General features: G+C 38.1%; 1 protein-coding gene across 4 annotated transcripts in view; it reads left to right on the forward strand.

Annotated features, from left to right (window-relative positions):
- ERO1B (endoplasmic reticulum oxidoreductase 1 beta) overlaps window positions 1-13912 on the forward strand; it is a 72999-nt gene that overhangs the window by 12602 nt on the left and 46485 nt on the right. For all 4 annotated transcript variants that reach the window (XM_086382807.1, XM_086382808.1, XM_086382809.1 and 1 more), the window contains exon 2: window positions 4000-4119. In XM_086382807.1, coding sequence (XP_086238933.1) covers window positions 4000-4119 — 120 coding nt within the window. The remainder of the gene's footprint in view (window positions 1-3999; window positions 4120-13912) is intronic.

A 13912-nucleotide genomic window follows, 5' to 3' on the forward strand; every position in this document is an offset into this window, starting at 1 on the left:
TCACCAGGGAAGCCTCCTCTGCTCATTTTTTAATCAGATTGTTTTTTTGCTATTGAGTTGTGTGAGTTCTTTATATATTTTGGATATTAACCCCTTATTAGATATGATTTGCAAATATTTTCTTCAATTCCATAGGTTGTCTTCATTTTGTTAGTGGTTTTGCTTTGCTTTTTAGTTTGACATAGTCCTACTTGTTTATTTTTACTTTTGTTACCTTTTAATTATGATATCAAATCCAAAAAGTCATCACCAAGACTGATGTCAAGGAGCTTAAAATCTGTATTTTCTTCCAGTAGTTTTATGGTATCAGGTCTTATTATGTTCAAGTCTTTGATCCATTTGAGTTCATTTCAAATGTGTATGCTGTAAGGTAGTGGTACAATTTCATTCTTTTGCATGTGGCTGTCTGTTTGGTTTCCTCAACATTGTTTGTTGAAAAGACTGTCCTCTCCCCATTATATATTCTTGGCTCTGTTGTCATATGTTAATTGACCATATAGTCATGGGCTTCTTTCTGGGCTTTTTATTCTGTTTTGTTCTTCTGTGTATGTTTTTCTGCCAGTATCATACTGTTTTGATGACTATAGGTTTGTAATCTAGTTTGAAATTGGGGCACATGATGCCTCCATCTTTGTTCTTTTTCATGATTGCTTTGATTATTCTAGGTCTTTTATGGTTCCATACAAATCTTTAGGACTGTTCTATTCCGTAAAAATGATGTTGGAATTTTGACAGGGATGTATTGAGTCTTTATCCTGCTTAGAGTACTAAGGACATTTTAACAATATTTTTCTAATCCATGAGAATGGAATAGCCTTCCATTTATTCAATATTTTCCATCAATATATTATGGTTTATATGCATTTCACCACTTGGTTTATTTTTTCCCTAGGTATTATCTTATTCTTTTTGATGTAATTGATTGTAAATGAATTATTTCTTAATTTCTTTGATAGTTTGTTATTAGTGTATGGCAACACTGTACACTATTTTCAAATATTGATTTTGTGTCCTAGAACTTGCTGAATTTATTAGTTCTGTTTCAGTGAATGAAGTCTTTAGGATTTTCTGTATATATCATCTGCAAATAGAATTTTCTTCTTCCTTTCTACTCTGGATGCCTTTTTTTCCTTTTTCCTATCTAATTTCTATTTTTAAAAACTTGGTTATACACAAAGTTTTTGTTTAGTAGTTTAGTAGTCCTTGCTGCTGCTGCTAAGTCACTCCAGTCGTGTCCGACTCTGTGTGACCCCATAGACGGCAGCCCACCAGGCTCCACTGTCCCTGGGATTCTCCAGGCAAGAACAATGGAGTGGGTTGCCATTTCCTTCTCCAATGCATGAAAGTGAAAAGTGAAAGTGAGGTTGCTCAGTCGTGTCCGACTCTTCAAGACCCCATGGACTGCAGCCCACCAGGCTCTTCCATCCATGGGATTTTCCAGGCAAGAATACTGGAGTGGGGTGCCATTGCCTTCTCCGTAGTAGTCCTTAAGAGTTAGAAATAAGTACATGGTAATTTTGTATACCTTACTCCAACCCCTACCACAAATAATATGTTTGTAAATGCTGCAGTTTACTAACTAAAAGTCAACAATTTAAGAAAAATTTGTAAGAACGAGCACTCACTCATTCTTACTGGGTAAAGTATTTTTAAAGCCTAAAAAGCTTTTTGGTGTGTATTTTGTTTCCTTTTTTCCCCTATTATTATTTAGGGGCCTAGAGTGTGAATGGGACACATTTACAAACTCCCAGGGAAAAAGCATGAGACAGAAACAACTAGAAAATTTCCATTTTTAAAATCATTGTTTGCATATATTATGCCTGTGGACCACATGAATAACTTTTAACAGGCTGAATTCCATTTTTGTTTTTAAATTTTAGTTTTAATTGCGATAATTGTTTGTTCCATGAAATCGTGAGAGTTCAGTTCAGTCACTCAGTTGTGTCTGACTCTTTGCAACCCCATGAATCACAGCACGCCAGGCCTCCCTGTCCATCACCAACTCCCGGAGTTCACTCAGACTCACGTCCATCGAGTCAGTGATGCCATTCAGCCATCTCATCCTCTGTCGTCCCCTTCTCCTCTTGCCCTCAATCCCTCCCAGCATCAGAGTCTTTTCCAATGAGTCAACTCTTTGCACGAGGTGGCCAAAGTACTGGAGTTTCAGCTTTAGCATCATTCCTTCCAAAGAACACCCAGGGCTGATCTCCTTCAGAATGGACTGGTTGGATCTCCTTGCAGTCCAAGGGACTCTCAAGAGTCTTCTCCAACACCACAATTCAAAAGCATCAATTCTTTGGTGCTCAGCTTTCTTCACAGTCCAACTCTCACATCCATACATGACCACTGGAAAAACCATAGCCTTGACTAGATGGACCTTTCTTGACAAAGTAATGTCTCTGCTTTTGAATATGCTATCTAGGTTGGTCATAACTTTCCTTCCAAGGAGTAAGTGTCTTTTAATTTCATGGCTGCAATCACCATCTGCAGTGATTTTGGAGCCCCCAAAAATAAAGTCTGACACTGTTTCCACTGTTTCCCCATCTATTTGCCATGAAGTGATGGGGCCGGATGCCATGATCTTAGTTTTCTGAATGAAATAATACATAAAAATGTCATTTACCTTTTATCCAGTTTTTCCCTGGTGGTAACATTTTGTAAGGGCTTCCCAGGTGGCACAGTGGTAAAGAATCTGCCTGCTGATGCAAGAGATGCAAGATATGTGGGTTTGATCCCTGCGTCAGGAAGATCCCCTGGAGTAGAAAATGGCACCCTACTCTAGTATTCTTGCCTAGGAAATCCCAAGATGAAATCACCAGAGGAGCCTGGTGGGCTATAATCCATGGGGTCACAAAAAGTCAGACATGACTGAGCACATACACACATTTTGTAAGCATATAGTGTAATATTATAAATAGAGCACTGACAATTGATGTAATCATGTATGTTCATTTCACTTGTTTCATTTGTGTATCTGTGGATTAGTTCTATACATTTATATCACATGGTATGAGTTTGTATGTCCACCACTGCAGTCAGGATACTGAAAAATGTCATCACTGAAAGAATCCTTTCTGTCCCTTTATAGCCACACCTACTTCCTTGCTTCCCCACTCCAACTCCCATCCCCTACTCCAGTCCCTAAGCACTGGCAACCAGTAGTCTGTTTTCCATTTCTAAACTTTGTTATTTCAAAAATGTTATATAAATGAAATCTTGTAGTATCTCATCTTTTGGGTTTGACTTTTTTTTTACTTAGCATAATTCCATAAAGATTCATCCTAGTTGTGCATGTTAATGAGTACCATTTTTAAATTTAGCCACAGAATGTTTTGTGGAATTTTTCGACTGTGAATTCACTTTGTAAATATCAATTTCTCCTTTTTGATTACCTTGAGTAGTTGATAAGATAATTTAATTTAAAATACAGTAGAGTTGGGACTAAGCTTTATGTCTACTTTGGAAAAAATTATTTTAACCTTGCTAAGCCTTAATTTCCTTTTATGTAAAGTGAGAAGAATAGTGCCATTTCATAAGGTATTTAAAGGGTAAATGTGTTAACATATGTAGTGCTCTTAGCATCATGTCTGTCGTGAAAGGGTTCCATAAATGAGAGTCTAAAAGAAAGGTAGAGTTGCTGCAGCAGTATTATTACAGCCTGTGATTTCTAGGTTAATCTTGGAAGTAGTTGCCTTCGTATTCCAGTGACTGTTTGGATTCTGTGTATGCTTAGACAAGGGTGAGAGTATTCAATACCTTTCTTTTTGACCACTGAACAAGAATGTTTATTTCTTTAGAATGGGTATATATAATCCTTCTGTTTCTTTTTATTTAACTGACCATTGTAAAAATTGACAGCTTTAAATGTTATGTATCTTAATCAGCAAATACTGGCTAAGTTGAAGGCATAATTTATCTTATTACGTAATAGTACAGATTTGCTAAGGTTGGAACATTAATTTACATCTTTTCTATTATATATGTATTTTTTTTCCCTAGGTCACCGGAGTCTTGGATGACTGCTTGTGTGACATAGATAGCATCGATAACTTCAACACCTTCAAAATCTTCCCCAAAATAAAAAAGCTGCAAGAACGAGACTATTTTCGTTATTACAAGGTATGGTATAACTTTTGATTCCATCGGTACTGAAGATTTTTCTATAGCTGTCTATAGATGTGACTTTTACAACTCTTTGGAAAATCCTTTTCTGTTCTTTTCAGCACTCTGTGTATATCCTTTATCACTGGACTGTATTAACTCTTGTAGTGAAAGCCTGCTAGTCTTTTTGAACATTACGAATCTGAACTCCCTTCCTATGTTTGGGGAATTTCTCATTGGTCAGTTTGGGTTTCAGACGCAAGACTCATTCCTCTATAGACGTTGAAAATACCTGGGACCTATTTTGTCAGCCTCCCTTGTGAGTTAGGTTTTGTCATCTAGACACACTTACCCAGGCTTTAAGTTGTGCAGTTGGCAGTGCTGTGTGCTATCAGTGTGAGGTACAAAGTCCCAACAAATGTATTTGTTGGGTAGCTCACTGGAGGAGTGATAGAGCAGCCTGAGGACATAAGCAGAACAGCACTGCAGTAAGACTGCAGCACTGGTTCTTAAGTCTGATAGCCCACTCTAGACCTTCACAGAATAGCCAGTGGTAGTTTAAAGGCAGTGGCAATAACACAGATTCAAAGAACAATGGTTTAAAAGCCGCTGTTATACATTTTTGCCTCTACTCTTGCTCTCAGTATTCAATTGGTTTATAATTTCTTTGATTTTCATTTTTAGTTTATTTTTAAAATTGAGCATGATTTTTTTAATCCTTTTTCTGTATAGGTTATCTTAGTCTTTTAAATAGCTTTGAGGGTTAAAGAATATACTATCTGTGAAGTTTTAAGTTGTATAGAAGGATACCAAAGTAGAGACCTAAAGATTTGGGAACCCATCCCCTTTTCCCATCAGCACCAAGAATATACAAAAAAGTGGATATATTTCCTCAATACAAAACCCTTTAGAGATGCAGATCCCATAAACTTATTTCAAAAAGAAATGTATGCCTAAGCAAACTATTCTAATATTTTAGACATTTTTCATACAAATCACACAGGTTAAAATACCTTCTTCTAATTCCTAGTCCTAAATTTATGTCTGTCTGCATTTGTAACTGCTTTCTCTTGCTTCCTTTCTGTTACTAGGCTTACCCATATGAAATTGTTGCTTTTAGAAGTTGGAAAGTTTGACTATTGCCTATTTTGTATGGTTCAGTCTAATACAGTGAAGGAAGTGTTCCTTCTATCAAAGATCATCCCTTCACAGAATGGCCAGATCACACCTCCATTCACAGTGTCGTGGCCTCATTCTTCCACTCCTCCCTTTTTGAAATTGTTTTTTCTGTTTCTGTATCCTCACCCATCTGGTCAATAATAAGCACTCAAATATTCGAATACATGGATGAATATCTCATTTAATCGTTTGTTACACTGAAATCCTATTAGGTCAACATCATCCACATTTTCCAAAAAAGAAACAATGGTTTACGTATCCTAAGGTAGGGTACTTTTGTTGGCTTACAAACAAAACAGAAGTTTTATTGAGAAATGTGAGGCAGCTCACAAAATTGAAAGATAAGCTAAAGAAGCATATTTCAGGTGAGACAGAGATTATAGCAGGGATTAATGGCCATTCTCTTTGTGATACCAAAATTTTGAATTAAATTAACCATTTCCCCATATTTTTATATTATACAAGAGTCAGATTTCTGGGAGGAAAGGTCTAAATTGGTCTTGGTAGGGTTATGTAGCCCTACCCCTTGACCAAAAGACAATTTGGTTAGTAGTTCTATTTGTATTTGCATATTTGCAAATTGTTTCTCAAAGGAAAATTAGGGGATGTTACAGAAGGAAGAAAAATGAAAGTCAAATAGGCAGAAATAACAGTGTGCTTGCTAGCCAACATACAGTTCATCCTTATGCATGTGATTTAAAAAATGTTCCAACCAACATATTGAAATTACTCTAAATGTAACCACAATGTATTCATACCCTCTCCCAGAGGAGAGTAATGTAATGATCTAGTTAATCAGTTAGTTTCAAGTCTAAGATGTTTGGGTGCTATCTACTCTTCGAAGATCATGCCATCTGGTCCCATCACTTCATGGGAAATAGGTGGGGAAACAGTGGAAACAGTGTCAGACTTTATTTTTTGGGGCTTCAAAATCACTGCAGATGGTGATTGCAGCCATGAAATTAAAAGACGCTTACTCCTTGGAAGGAAAGTTATGACCAACCTAGATAGCATATTCAAAAGCAGAGACATTACTTTGCCAACAAAGGTCCATCTAGTCAAGGCTATGGTTTTTCCAGTGGTCATGTATGGATGTGAGAGTTGGACTGTGAAGAAGGCTGAGTGCTGAAGAATTGATGCTTTTGAACTGTGGTGTTGGAGAAGACTCTTGAGAGTCCCTTGGACTGCAAGGAGATCCAACCAGTCCATTCTGAAGGAGATCAGCCCTGGGATTTCTTTGGAGGGAATGATGGTGAAGCTGAAACTCCAGTACTTTGGCCACCTCATGCGAAGAGTTGACTCATTGGAAAAGACTCTGATGTTGGGAGGGATTGGGGGCAGGAGGAGAAGGGGACGACAGAGGATGAGATGGCTGAATAGCATCACTGACTCGATGGACGTGAGTCTGAGTGAACTCCGGGAGTTGGTGATGGACAGGGAGGCCTGGCGTGCTGTGATTCATGGAGTTGCAAAGAGTCGGACATGACTGAGTGACTGAACTGAACTGAACTGACTCTTCGAATTCTGTCAACATATGAATTAAAAAAAAAAAACAAAAACAGGAAAGCTAAGAGAAGAGGTTAATTTTAAACACACATATATAGTTTTGATTCATCTAGCAAGGAAATACAAGTAGAAAAAAGAGCCTAACCTCTGAGAGCTGATCAGTTGGCTGCTGTAGCTGGTATTTATATTTTCTGTCTTCTACTATCCATTCCATTCTTTTATTTACCAAATATTTATCAAATTAATTTGTAGCAGAGTGTATTCTAGGTGCTGTGGATACAATAGTGAATAAAACAAAACCTCCAAACTTATGTAACTTTTTATTATGATTAGAAAGACAAACCTTGAACAAGTAAAAAATAAAATATAATTTCCTGTGAAAACGTAAATGTTATGGAGAAAAATAAAGCAAAGTAAGAGAAGTAATAGAGGTGGGGAAGGTAGATAGCCCTGTTTTACAGAAGGTGGTCAGGAAAGGAAGACATTTTTGGCTGCACCATTTGAGCAAAGACCTACCTAAGGTGAAACAGTAAACCATGACAAGATCTGGAGAAAGAACATTTTGGGGAAGGGGAGTAGAACTACAGGTATAGAGGCATAGGGTGTTTGAAAACCAGTATAGCTGGACAAAAGTGAATGAGAGGGAAAATAGGAGAGGTAGTTAGGGGCCTGATTTATTTATTTATTTTAATTAATTAATTTTACTTTACAATATTGTACTGGTTTTGCCATACATTGACTTGAATCTGCCACGAGTGTACATGTGTTCCCCATCCCGAACCCCCCTCCCACCTCCCTCCCCATCCCATTCCTCTGGGTCATCCCTGTGCACCAGCCCCAAGCACCTGTATCATGCATCAAACCTGGACTGGCAATTCGTTTCACATATGTTATTTACATGCATATGTTATTTACATGCATATGTTATTTTACATGTTTCTCCCATATCATCCCGCCCTTGCCCTCTCTCACAGAGTCCAAAAGACTATTCAATATATCTGTGTCTCTTTTGCTGTCTCACATACAGGGTTATTGTTACCTTCTTTCTAAATTCCATATATATGCGTTAGTATACTCTATTGGTGTTTTTCTTTCTGGATTACTTCACTCTGTATAATAGGCTGCAGTTTCATCCACCTCATTAGAACGGATTCAAATGTTTTCTTTTTAATGGCTGAGTAATATTCCATTGTGTATATGTACCACAGCTTTCTTATCTATCCATCTGCTGATGGACATCTAGGTTGCTTCCATGTCCTGGCTATTATAAACAGTGCTGCGATGAACATTGGGGCACATGTGTCTCTTTCAATTCTGGTTGAAAGTGTGTATGCCCAGCAGTGGGATTGCTGGGTCATATGGCAGTTCTGTTTCCAGTTTTTTAAGGAATCTCCACACTGTTCTCCATAGTGGCTGTACTAGTTTGCATTCCCACCAACAGTGTAAGAGGGTTCCCTTTTCTCCACACCCTCTCCAGCATTTATTGCTTGTAGACCTTTGGATCGCAGCCATTCTGACTGGAGTGAAATGATACCTCATAGTGGTTTTGATTTGCATTTCTCTGATAATGAGTGATGTTGAGCATCTTTTCATGTGTTTGTTAGCCATCTGTATGTCTTCTTTGGAGAAATGTCTGTTTAATTCTTTGGCCCACTTTTTGATTGGGTCTTTTATTTTTCTGGAATTGAGCTACAGGAGTTGCTTGTATATTTTTGAGATTAATTCTTTGTCCATTGCTTCATTTGCTATTATTTTCTCCCATTCTGAAGGCTGTCTTTTCACCTTTCTTATAGTTTCCTTTGTTGTGCAGAAGCTTTTAATTTTAATTAGGTCCCATTTGTTTATTTTTGCTTTTATTTCCAATATTCTGGGAGGTGGGTCATAGAGGATCCTGCTGTGGTTTATGTCGGAGAGTGTTTTGCCTATGTTTTCCTCTAGGAGTTTTATAGTTTCTAGTCTTATGTTTAGATCTTTAATCCATTTTGAGTTTATTTTTGTGTATGGTGTTAGAAAGTGTTCTAGTTTCATTCTTTTACAAGTGGTTGACCAGTTTTCCCAGCACCACTTGTTAAAGAGATTGTCTTTTCTCCATTGTATATTCTTGCCTCCTTTGTCAAAGAAAAGGTGTCCATAGGTGTGTGATTTATCTCTGGGCTTTCTACTTTGTTCCATTAATCTATATTTCTGTCTTTGTGCCAGTACCATACTGTCTTGATAACTGTGGCTTTGTAGTAGGGCCTGAAGTCAGGCAGGTTGATTCCTCCAGTTCCATTCTTATTTCTCAAGATTGCTTTGGCTATTCGAGGTTTTTTGTATTTCCATACAAATTGTGAAATTATTTGTTCTAGCTCTGTGAAAAATACTGTTGGTAGCTTGATAGGGATTGCATTGAATCTATAGATTGCTTTGGGTAGTATACTCATTTTCACTATATTGATTCTTCTGATTCATGAACATGGTATATTTCTCCATCTATTTGTGTCCTCTTTGATTTCTTTCACCAGTGTTTTATAGTTTTCTATATATAGGTCTTTTGTTTCTTTAGGTAGATATATTCCTAAGTATTTTATTCTTTTTGTTGCAATGGTGAATGGAATTGTTTCCTTAATTTCTCTTTTTGTTTTCTCATTGTTAGTGTATAGGAATGCAAGGGATTTCTGTGTGTTAATTTTATATCCTGCAACTTTATTCATTGATTAGCTCTAGTGGGACACTGTAAAAGCAGTACTACGGGGAAGGTTCATAGCCATACAGGCTTACCTCAAGAAACAAGAAAAAAGTCAAATAAATAACCTAACTCTACACCTAAAGCAACTTGAAAAGGAAGAAATTATGAACCCTAGGGTTAGTAGAAGGAAAGAAATCTTAAAAATTAGTGCAGAAATAAATGCAAAAGAAACAAAAGAGACCATAGCAAAAATCAACAAAACCAAAAGTTGGTTCTTTGAGAAGATAAATAAAATTGACAAACCATTAGCCAGACTCATCAAGAAACAAAGGGAGAAAAATCAAATCAACAAAATTAGAAATGAAAATGGAGCGATCACAACAGACAACACAGAAATGCAAAGGATCATAAGAGACTATTATCAGCAACTATATGCAAATAAAATGGACAACTTGGAAGAAATGGACAAATTCTTAAAAAAGTACAACTTTCCAAAATTGAATCAGGAAGAAACAGAAAATTTTAACAGACCCCTCACAAGCACGAAATTGAAACTGTAATCAGAAATCTTCCAACAAACAAAAGCCCAGGATCAGATGGCTTCACAGCTGAATTCTACCAAAAATTTAGGGAAGAACTAACACCTATCCTACTCAAAACCTTCCAGAAAATTGCAGAGGAAGGTAAACTTCCAAACTCATTCTATGAGGCCACCATCACCCTAATACCAAAACCTGACAAAGATGCCACAAAAAAGAGAAAACTACAGGCCAATATCACTGATGAACATAGATGCAAAAATCTTTAACAAAATTCTAGCAAACAGAATCCAACAACATATTAAAAAGATCATACATCATGACCAAGTGGGCTTTATCCCAGGGATGCTAGGATTCTTCAATATCTGCAAATCAATCAATGTAATACACCACATTAACAAATTGAAAAATAAAAACCATATGATTATCTCAATAGATGCAGAGAAAGCCTTTGACAAAATTCAACATCCATTTATGATAAAAACCCTCCAGAAAGCAGGAATAGAAGGAACAAACCTAAACAAAATAAAAGCTACATATGACAAACCCACAGCAAACATTATCCTCAATGGTGAAAAATTGAAAGCATTTCCCCTAAAGTCAGGGGCCTGATTTAAAAAGAAAAAAAGTTAGGAAATTCCCTTGGTGGTGCAGTAGTTGGGATTCCCTGCTCTCACTGCCAAGGGCATGGGTTTAATCCCTCGTCAGGAACTAAGATCCTGCATGCTGCACAGTGTGGCCAAAAAATAAAAATAAAATAAAACTGTGCTTTCATCTAAGCATTTAAATCAAAATTTGAGAATTAAACAATTACTTTAAAAAAAACTGGAGGGCCATATTGTCACATAAAGTGTGATAAGAAGCTATTAGAGGAATTTGTGCAAAAGAGACAATAAGGGTGGGAGACAGGAAATGGAGAAACGATTTCTGAGGCTGTTGCAGTAGTTCAAATGAAAGGTGATGTGGATGTAGAATAAGATGATAGAGTTGGAAGAGGTGAAAAATGATCCACTTGGTGTCATATGTAAAAGGTAACACAGCAGACTTTTTTGATGGATTGAATGTAAGGTGTGACAGTAACAGTGAAATCAAATATTGATTTCATGCCTAAGTTTTGAGTGTGTTACCAAAAAAATATATCATGACCAAGTAGATTTTATTCCAGGAATGTAAAGATGAGACTTTTAGGTCTTCAACAAGATTCAGTACACATACTGATTTTTAAAAATGGTGATAAGGAAGTATCCATAATTCTTCCTGGAGAAGGAAATGGCAACCCACTCCAGTACTCTTGCCTGGAGGATTCCATGGACAGAGGAGCCTGGAGGGCTACAGTCCATGGAATTGCAAAGAGTTGGACACGACTGTGTGACTGACTTTCACTTTCACTTTTCATAATTCTTTACCATGATAATTTCAATCAGCATTGCCAGCATCTTACTTGTGGGGAAACACTAGAAGAATTCTCCCTTAAATCAGGAACCATGCTGAGAGGAAACCTCTTGTTTCCTTTAATACTGGACCCTTAGATGAAATAGTGTGTGTGTGTGTGTGTGTGTGTGTTGTGCTTAGTCACTCAGTCATGTCCAACTGTTTGTGACCCCATGGACTGTAGCCTGCCAGGCTCCTCTGTCCATGGGATTCTCCAGGCAAGAATACTGGAGCAGGTTGCCATGCCCTAATCCAGTAGATGTTGAAATAGCACCTACTGTGTCATTTAATATTGGATCATATTGGCCAATAGAGTTGAACAAGAAAAAGCAACTACAGGCATAAAATTCTTAAAAGAATAAATAAAGCTATCTCCATGTATAAATGACAAAAGTAGACCTAGAAAACTCTAAATAATAAATTGCACACAAATAATAAAAAATGCATTAAGATAGCAGGTTATAAATTTAATATTGAAAAATCAATATGTTCATAAATACGAACAATGTTATAAGATATAATGGAGAAGAGATCCCCATTTACATTAGCAAAAAAGATAAAATATACAGGAATAAATCTATCAAAAAATAGTTATTATTTCTAAAAGAAGAAAGCTTCAAAACACTTCTTCAAGACACAAAAGTAGGCTCAAACAAATGGGCAGATGTCTTTTGTAGCATAATGATGTTACCTCTCTCCCAAGTTGTGGTTCAGTCCTTAAATTGTGTCTGACTTTTTGCAACCCCATGAACTGTAACCCACCAGGCTTCTCTGTCTCTGAAATTCTCCAGATAACAATACTGGGGTGGATTGCCATTTCCTTCTCCAGGGGATCTTCCTGACCCAGGGATCAACCCTGTGTCTCTTGCATTGGTAGGCAGATTTCCTACCACTGAGCCACCTGGGAAGTCCCAGAGTTAATATATAAATTTAATGTGATCCCCCCAAATAGCAGTAATTTATTTTTCTGGAGCTGGACAAGTTGTCACAGGTTAAGTTCCTGGGAAGCTGACTCTGAGACTGTGTTTAGTGTCCAAGAGGTTAATTAGGGGCAGCTCTTGAGAAGGAAAAGGAAGGGAGACATCAGGACTGGGCAAAGGGGGAAATAAAGCTGTGACCTCAGGTGACACTTTTGGGGGAGTTCTTAATTTTTTGAATTTATTTATTTCATTTTGGCTGTGTTGGGTCTTCATTGCTGTGAGGGCTTTTCTCTAGTTGCAGTGAATGGGGGCTGCTCTCCAGTTGCAGTGCTCAGGTTTCTCCTTGTGGTGGCTTCTCTTGGTGCTCTTCTCTGGAGCTTGGGCTTCAGTAGTTGTGGCTGTGGACTCAGCAGTTTCAGCTCCCGAGCTCTAGCACTCAAGCTTAATAGTTGTGGCGCACCAGCTTAGCTGCTCTGAGGCATGTGGGATCTTCCTAGACCAGGGATTGAACCTGTGTCTCCTGTATTATCAGGTGCGTCCTTTACCACTGAGTCACCAGGGAAGCCCCTAGTGGGGAGTTCTTAAGATAGTACAACCAGAGCTGTCCCCACTTCAGGGGGATGTCTAGCCCTTTATTTCCTTACACCAGTCATTGGATGTAGTAACACTGAGCAAAGTGGCTCTCATTAGCCAAGGTTGGCTGCCTGCAGCGTTTCCAGGGCTGGGGTAGAGGCCCTTTCTTCCTGAAGAGTAACTTGAGCAGCCTGTTGCAGTGTGTGCACAGCCTACTCCTTGCATTTTGTATTAATTATCTATCACTGTGTAACAGATTAGCCTAAAACGTAGCAACTTAAAACAGCAAACTGAGAAGGTGCCATTGGAGGAACCCTCAAGGGAATGAGAAAGCAAGCCTTGTGGCTAGCTAAAGAACAAGGGTCAAGGCTCAGGGACCATCGTGTGCTTCGTGTATTTGAGGAACAGCAGGAGGAGGCCCGTGAACAAGGGTCAGGAAACTAGGGAATCAGCCCATGGGAGGGGCTCTCAGCCATTGAATTGGACTTGTATTTTGAACTGACCTGATTTTCAGAGATATCTTTGTGGGGTGAGAGAAAGTTAGGGTGATCCAGGATTTTGGCCTGAAGAACTAGAATAATGGAGTTGGTATTTACTGAGATGGCAAGAATTACTACAGGGAAGAGCACAGTTTAGGGTGTCTTAGTACATTTGAGATGTCTGTGCCTGTCCTGTGGAGGTGTCAGGGAGGAGCTAGATTTGCAAGCCAGGAGCTCAGGGGCACTTGCAGTTTCCAAGGGTGCCAGGTGATTTTAAGCTTCTTTACCTTCAGACATCCTGATGCCTCTGCCTAGAAATCTCTTTCTCTAGGAAACTTCTAGTCATAGCCATTTTACCTGTTACCTTGGAGGCCCTCCTGACATCCCATAGGCAGAGTTGACCACTTTCTCTTCGTGTTGCCAGTTTCTACCTGTTTTTGCCTCTTCCTCTGTAAATTTGGGTATGGCTTACCTCACCTCACGTTTATTTTATTGAGGTGTCTATTATGTATTGTA

Source organism: Bos grunniens, chromosome 28 (assembly GCF_055505025.1).
Source record: "Bos grunniens cultivar Pamir isolate PY7600 chromosome 28, Bosgru_T2T1.0, whole genome shotgun sequence".
Classification (NCBI taxonomy): Eukaryota; Metazoa; Chordata; class Mammalia; order Artiodactyla; family Bovidae; genus Bos; species Bos grunniens.